Genomic DNA, 8,310 nt, shown 5'->3' on the forward strand with positions numbered 1-8,310 from the left:
AAAATACAACAGGGCTCCGAAGTGAGAGAGCGCCATGCGCATTTGAGGACTAAATTAGGGATTGCATAGGGGTGGACATAGGGGTATTCTACGCCAGTGATTCCCGAAAAGGGTGCCTCCAGCTGTTGCTAAATTCCCAGCATACCTGGACAGTCAGTGGCTGTCCGGAAATGCTGGGAGTTGTTGTTTTGCAACAGCTGGAGGCTCCGTTTTGGAAACACTGCCGTACAATACGTTTTTCATTTTTATTGGGGGAGACAGTGTAAGGGGGTGTATGTGTAGTGATTTACCCTATTATGTGTTAGTGTAGTGTAGTGTTTTTAGGGTACATTCGCACTGGCGGGTTACGGTGAGTTTCCCGCTAGGAGTTTGCGCTGCGGCAAAAAATTTGCCGCAGCCCAAACTTGAAGCAGGAAACTTACTGTAAACCTGCCTGTGTGAATGTTCCCTGTACCCTGTACATCAAGGGCAAACCTCCAGCTGTTTCAAAACTACAACTCCCAGCATGTACTGACAGACCGTGCATGCTGGGAGTTACCTAACTCAGTATTTTCCAACCAGTGTGCCTCCAGCTGTTGCAAAACTACAACTCCCAGTATGTACTGATCACCAAAGGTCATGCTGGGAGATTTAGTTATGCAATAGCTGGAGGTACGCAACTACAACTCCCAGCATGCTGAGACAGCTGTTTGCTGTCTGTGCATGCTGGGATTTGCAGTTTTGCAACATCTGGAGGGCTTCAGTTTTAGAGAACACTGCAAAGTGATCTCCAAACTGTGGTCCTACAGCTGTTGCAAAACTACAAATTCCAGCATGCCCAGAGAGCAAACAGTTGTTTGGGCATGCTGGGAGTTGTAGTTTTGCAAGATCTGGAGGGCTACAGTTTAGGGACCACTATATAGTGGTCTCAAACTGTAGCCCTCCAGCTGTTGCAAAACTACAACTCCCAGAATGCCCAGACAGCTGTCTGGGCATGCTGGGAGTTGTAGTTTTGCAACATCTGGAGGGCTACAGTTAGAGACCACTGTATAATGGTCTCAAACTGTACCCTCCAGATGTTGCTAGGCAACTCACCGGCTTCCGTCGGATCCAGCTGCACGACATCGCCGCCCGCCGATCTCCGTCGCCTGCAGCCTCCGTCGCCCGCCCGGATCGGTAAGTGGATCTTCGGCGCCGGTCCCCGTCGTTTCCCCGTCCTGCCCCGCCTATTGTGGGAGGGCAGGACGGGGAAAACGAAAGTAAATCCCCCGCCCCCGATCTGCTATTGGTGGTCGCGTCTAGACCACCAATAGCAGGGATAGGAGGGATGGCACCCATGCCACCTCACTCCTATCGCTTCAGGGGGATCCTGGGTGTCTTAGACACCCACGATCCCCCTTATATTCCGGGTCACTATAGACCCGTAATGACCCGGAATCGCGCAAATCGCAAGTGTGAATTCAATTGCGATTTGCCGCGATCGCCGACATGGGGGGGGTCTGATGACCCCCCTGGGCGTTTGCACGGGATGCCTGCTGAACAATTTCAGCAGGCATCCCAGTCCGATCCCCGCCCGGCGCGCGGCAGGGGCCAGAATTCTCTCTCGCGAGAAAGACAAAAAAAACTTGGCAGAATCCATCCTTGCCTATATTCAGAAAGGAGTGCTGGAGGAAGTCCCGCCCCCGAAGAGCGAGGATCTGGAGTTTATTCCTCAGGCTTCCTGGTACCCAAAGTGACGGGTGACTGGAGGACGATCATAGATCTGCGGTACTTTAGTACATTGTGAAAAAGGAATTCCGCATAGAGACCATCTGTTCAGTGATCAACACCCTCTGACCCGGAGATATGATGGTGCCCATAGACCTAAAGGTTACTTACCCTCATGTAGCAATCTACTGCCCCTTAGACAGCTCCTGCGTGTGGCTGTCTCAGAAGAGACCTTCAGTTGGCTGCCCTTCCCTTCGTGATCTTTTCTGCTCCTCATACCTTCACCAAGGCTGTGGTGACAGTAACCTCCTTAAAGGGGTACTCCGCCCCTAGACATCTTATCCCCTATCCAAAGGGGACCCCCGCGATCTCAGCTGCGGCACCCCAGACAACTGGTGGCCGGATGACTGGCGATGTGGGGTGGAGGCTTGTGACGTCATGGTCACGCCCTCTCACTGCAAGTCTATGGGAGGGGGCGTGACGGTCATTACACCCCCTCCCCTAGACTTGCATTGATGGGGTGTGGCCGTGACATCACGAGTGGGACACACGGCCGTGACGCCATGTGCCTCTGGCGCTGAACCCAATGCTCTAAACGAACGCCGGGTGGGACCCCCACGATCAGACATCTTATCCCCTATCCTTTGGATCGGGGATAAGATGTCTAGTGGCAGAGTATCCCTTTAATACTAGTAGGCCTGGAAATCGTCCTTATCTAGACTATTGTCTATTACAAGCCGCCTCTGCAGAAGTTCTGCGATCTCATCTTTAGCGGGCTCTTACTTGTCTCCACCAGTTAGATTGTATAGAGTTAGAGAAGTATCAAAAATCTGAGTTGTTTCCAGCCACATCCAGAAAATTTCTGGGGTCTATAATCTACTAACTTAGACGACCCTTACACTGCCGGACGACAGACGCCATCAAGTCACCAGATCCACCAGTTCTCTTAGGACTCCTCTTCTGGTGTCTATATTTGATAAAGATGTTGGGGCACATGTCGGGGACTGCACAGGCAGTCACTTTGGCACCTAAAACCCTCAGAGGTTTGGGGCATTTGGAATCGCAGCCCATTAGGGTTGAACTAAATATGCACCCTATGTCCACAAGTCCATCGCTTCCTCATATGGTGGGAGCATCTCAAAGATGGGAGGTCCTCGATTTAGCCCGTCTGGATTCTGTTGACCACAGACGTGTTCCTTCTAGGTTGTGGAGCCCATTTAGAGGACATTTCTGTACATGGTCCTGGTAGGTTAGTGGTGGGTAAGCAGTGAGAGTTCATTCAGACATGACGGCTGTGTATTATATCAACAAACAGGATGGCACAAGATCTCAACCTCTTATCAAGGGAGTGGGAATGATCTTATCCTCATCCACCTCTCTGCAATCCACATACGGGTGGTGACGGATCTTCAGGGTCTCAGTGTTCCAGGCGAGTGGTCGCTTACTCAAGAAATATTTCATTAATGGGATACTCCGCCCCTAGACATCTTATCCCCTATCAAAAGGACCCCCCACGGTGCACGTAGCGAACTTCGGCGATGTCACGGTCACACCCTGCTCGTGATGTCATGGCCATGCCCCCTCAATGCAAGTTTATGGGATGCTTCCTCTCATGGACTTGCATTGAGGAGGTGTGGCCATCACGTCACATGCCTCCTGCGCTGCACCCAACGCTCTAAACGAACGCCGGGTGCAGCATAGAGATCGCGGGGGTCCCCAGCAGCAGGATCCCTGTGATCAGACATCCCCTATCCTTTGGGATCTTCTGCTCCCTATACATGGAGGACACCAAGGTGAAGATCTTCTGCTCCTATACATGGAGGACACCAAGGTGAAGATCTTCTGCTCCCTATACATGGAGGACACCAAGGTGAAGATCTTCTGCTTCTATACATGGAGGACACCAAGAGCAAGATCTTCTGGTCCCTATACATGGAGGACACCAAGGTGAAGATCTTCTGCTCCCTCCCGGAGGACACAAGGTGAAGATTTTCTGCTCCTATACATGGAGGACACCAAGGTGAAGATCTTCTGCTCCCTATACATGGAGGACACCAAGGTGAAGATCTTCTGCTCCCTATACATGGAGGACACCAAGGTGAAGATCTTCTGCTCCCTCCCGGAGGACACAAGGTGAAGATCTTCTGCTCCTATACATGGAGGACACCAAGGTGAAGATCTTCTGCTCCTATACATGGAGGACACCAAGGTGAAGATCTTCTGCTCCTATACATGGAGGACACCAAGGTGAAGATCTTCTGATCCCTAAACATGGAGGACACCAAGGTGAAGATCTTCTGCTCCCTATACATGGAGGACACCAAGGTGAAGATCTTCTGCTCCTATACATGGAGGACACCAAGGGGAAGATCTTCTGCTCCTATACATGGAGGACACCAAGGTGAAGATCTTCTGCTCCCTATACATGGAGGACACCAAGGGGAAGATCTTCTGCTCCTATACATGGAGGACACCAAGGTGAAGATCTTCTGCTCCCTATACATGGAGGACACCAAGGTGAAGATCTTCTGCTCCCTCCCGGAGGACACAAGGTGAAGATCTTCTGCTCCTATACATGGAGGACACCAAGGTGAAGATCTTCTGCTCCTATACATGGAGGACACCAAGGTGAAGATCTTCTGCTCCTATACATGGAGGACACCAAGGTGAAGATCTTCTGATCCCTAAACATAGAGGACAATCCTTGGGCCATGCTCTGTCCATTCCATGGAGGTTCCAGCTGGCTTAATCTTCAATATCCATAATACGGAGGGTATTGATGAAAATCAGACAGGACCAGAAGACCTCGGTCATTGCCGTAATTTGATTCAGGCCGAAGAGGTCATGGTTCACTCGTCTGAACTGGAAGCTTCCGATATCAGAAAAGCATAGAAGTTGACAGCTCCCTATTGAAAGATAGTGGACCATCATCTGGGGTCTTGAGGTCTCTGTTTCATTGAAGAGCGGAGCCTACAGAGCGTATAATCTGATTAGATGCATTTCTCCCCAATGGTGTACAAAGAACAATGGGGTTTTCTCAGATTCCTCCATTTGACCTATCCTGCAGTCCCTCCACGAGGGACTGTATTAGGGCCGAGCTCATTCTACAATCAGGGTGCACAGCTCAGCTTTTCTAGGAAAACCTCTGTCTCAAGAACCCCTTATCAGGAGGTTCCTTAAAGGAGCTGAAAAGTTTAAACCTGAGACCGGTTCCCCAGTGGGACCTTACAGTCCTGCTCAGGGGGTTATGCTCTCCCCCCTTCAAGCCATTGGAAAGCATGATCATGAAGTTCCTTTTCTGGAACCTCCTACCAGAGCGGTAGCTACCTCTACAGCAGAGAGAAGTCTCATTCTTCTAGATAATATTTGTGCTTCAGCTTCATGAAGTTCTGACTCCACCTTTATTAGTCATTATCAGCTAAATTTTAGGCATCTAGAAGACCGCACCTTTGGGCGCTCTGTTCTGAACGTTGTTCAGCCGGAAGAGCCTCCCTCATAGGTCGTCTTCTAGCTTCTTCCCCACTTGTGCTGCTGGTAGGACGTAAGGGAATGGTTAATTTCTAACAGTAATTTGCTTTCCCTTAGTCCTAACAGCAGCACACTAATATCCCTCCCATTATGTTTCATGTCTTTCTAGCACACTGCTGTTTGGGGTGGAGCCTCCCTTTATAGGAGGGGTAAGGGGGATAATAGCTCATTTAATTGTATAAATCATTAATTTCCACCTCTAATGATTATTCACAGGGGCAGTAATACCCCACTTGTGCTGCTGTTAGGACTAAGGGAAAGCAAAATATTGTTAGAAATTACCTATTCTCTTCTGGGGTCAGGTGACCATCAAAAACTGCATCAAAATTTCATGTGAGTTTCCAACCTAATAATAATTTATACATTTCCCATAATCCATTTTTATCCCAACAGAAAATTCCAGTAAGAATTCTAAGGGAAACTTCATGTTATCTGTGTGTGATAAAGGAGAAGATGGAGAGATCATGGAGCGCTCCTCAGGAGAAGATGGAGAGATCATGGAGCGCTCCTCAGGAGAAGACCTCCTTACCCCTAATGTCCATCCAGATCTATCATATAATAATCCCCCTGATCATGAGGAACCTTCTCCTGACCAACCACACATTGTTACGACAAGGACAGATCAAAATGTGGGGAAAGGTTTTCACTGTGATGAATGTGGAAAATATTTCAGAAATAGTTTAGGTCTTATTAAACACAAACAAAGTCATGAAAGAATAAAGCCATATCCGTGTTCAGAATGTGGGAAATGTTTTGCAGATAAATCAACTCTTATAAGACATAGGAGAATTCACACAGGAGAAAAGCCACATTCATGTTCAGAATGTGGGAAATGTTTTACAGATAGATCAGCTCTCATTACACATAGGCGAACTCACACAGGAGAGAATCCATATTCATGTTCAGAATGTGGGAAATGCTGTAAAACGCAATCACATCTTGTTATACATGAGAGAAGTCACACAGGAGAAAAGCCATATTCATGTTCAGAATGTGGGAAATGTTTTATACAGAAATCACATCTTGTTACACATGTGAGAACTCACACAAAAGAGAAGCCGTATTCATGTCCGGAATGCGGGAAATGTTTTTCAGATTATGCTAATTTTAATAAGCATAGGAGAATCCACACAGGTGTGAAACCGTATTCATGTTCAGAATGTGGGAAATGCTTTATGGAAAAAGCAAAACTTGTTAAACATGAGAGAAGACACAGGTGGGATTAGCCATATTTGTGTTGAGAATGTGGGAAATGTTTTGCAAAAAAAATCTGATTTTCTTAGACATACAGGAGAGAAGCTGAATTGTTAAATATGATGATATCATTCACTGTATAATACAGGGAGGTGCAAAAGTAAAGGCCTGTAGTTTAAAGGGGTTATCCAGTGTTCGGGAAAAAAAACAAAAAAGAAGACCATGTTGATTGGTGCCCTGTATCGGTCAGTGATTGGCCAACGTCTTCTGGCCATAGTGAATACAGATTATCAATGCTTAAACATAGGAAAAAGTCCACTCACCTACTCAACATGCATAATCACGATTCCCCTCCGGCTTAGGTGCTGTCAGGGCGTTACTGCCGCCAACAAGGTAGGTAGGAAGCAGAACGTCACTCACCAAAGCGCATAGGATCCTCATCACTTCTGGACACCAGTATATGTAAAATACAAAAGCTTTATTTATTTATTCATTAATAACATAGAAGGTTACAAAAATGGGTAAAATCAGACTGACGCATTTCGGCAAATAAGTCTTCTTCATGGTCCTCTCTGGGAAAGGATATTTAGCCGAAGAAATATTCAGGACAATTCCTAAGCCAGAGGACATGATCAATAAAACAGCATTACGTCAGATGTGAAATTCCTTCCCTCTGGAGCTCGTGTCGCCATGTTCCATGATCCAGTAGATCTCTCTTGTGTGTAATTTACGGACTCTGTCACCTCCTCTGGGTGACTTGGTAACGTGTTCAATTGGTATGACCTTCATACGCTACCTCCATGTACTTCTCTAAAGTGCTTGGATGCCCCGGACAGTGCGCGCGTGTGAACGCTGCCCACTGACCGTGCGCCCGTGGGCGCACGGTCAGTGGGCAGCGTTCACTCGCGCGCACTGTCCCGGGCGTCCAAGCACACACGCGCACTGTCCGGTGCGTCCAAGCACTTTAGAGAAGTACATGGAGGTCATACACATTGAACATATTACCAAGTCACCCAGAGGAGGTGACAGAGATCTACTGGATCAGGAACATGGCGACACGAGCTCCGGAGGGAAGGAATTTCGGATCTGATGTAATGCTGTTTTATTGATCTACAGTTTTTTGCTCTTGTCCTCTGGCTTAGGAATTGTCCTGAATCAAGTATTGTACCGATATATAGGGTTTGTGCTGATAGATACAATCCTTATTCACGGATACTATACAGGTATCAAGCCATTTACTAAGGCTCAGCAAGTAAAGGGTTACTGCAAGATTAGGATCAGGAAGTGATGTGTTAGTGGGGGTGGGGTTTTTGTGATATGGTGTATATTTATTCGTCTGAATATCTTTTCCCATGAAAAAAGGCTTTTTTTTGCCGAAACGCGTTGGTCTGATTTTACCCATTTTTGTACCCTTACTATGTTATTAATGAAGAAATAAATAAAGCTTTTGTATTTTACATATACTGGCATCCAAAAGTGCTGAGGATCCTATGCTCTTCGGTGAGTGACGTTCTGTTTCCTACAGATTATCAATATAGTCCTAAAATAAGTGCTGGGTAAGAAGTAATATACTGCAATAATATACACGTGATGTACTTGGCAAGTTTCTGTGTTAAAATAATCATCAGAATTTAGGAATGACCAAGCAGTTTCTCCACTGAAGACGTTGTATTTATTAACAATAGAAACACGTCGGGAGCTCAGTGAATTGATTTAAGGCTGTTTGGTTGTGCGTCACGCAGTAACACCCAATACGGCTTCTGACTTTATAATCATCATAGGAATTATGACAACTATTGTATATGACCGGAGGTCGTCTGTCAGTGATGATTTCACATTCTTGATTGTTATTTTTACATGTAAACCCATTAAAAGTTACATTTATACTGTATGGTATATTTT

The 8,310-nt window shown here is 46.7% G+C and overlaps 1 protein-coding gene across 1 annotated transcript in view; it reads left to right on the forward strand.

Moving 5' to 3' along the window:
• Positions 1–6,830, forward strand: part of LOC130297961 (oocyte zinc finger protein XlCOF8.4-like) — a 62,118-nt gene extending 55,288 nt beyond the window's left edge. The window contains exon 7 of the mRNA XM_056550831.1: positions 5,608–6,830. Coding sequence (XP_056406806.1) covers positions 5,608–6,440 — 833 coding nt within the window. The 3' untranslated portion in view covers positions 6,441–6,830. The remainder of the gene's footprint in view (positions 1–5,607) is intronic.
• Positions 6,831–8,310: the final 1,480 nt, after the last annotated feature.

The sequence above is a fragment of the Hyla sarda genome (genome assembly GCF_029499605.1).
Source record: "Hyla sarda isolate aHylSar1 chromosome 1 unlocalized genomic scaffold, aHylSar1.hap1 SUPER_1_unloc_12, whole genome shotgun sequence".
NCBI classification, from domain to species: Eukaryota; Metazoa; Chordata; class Amphibia; order Anura; family Hylidae; genus Hyla; species Hyla sarda.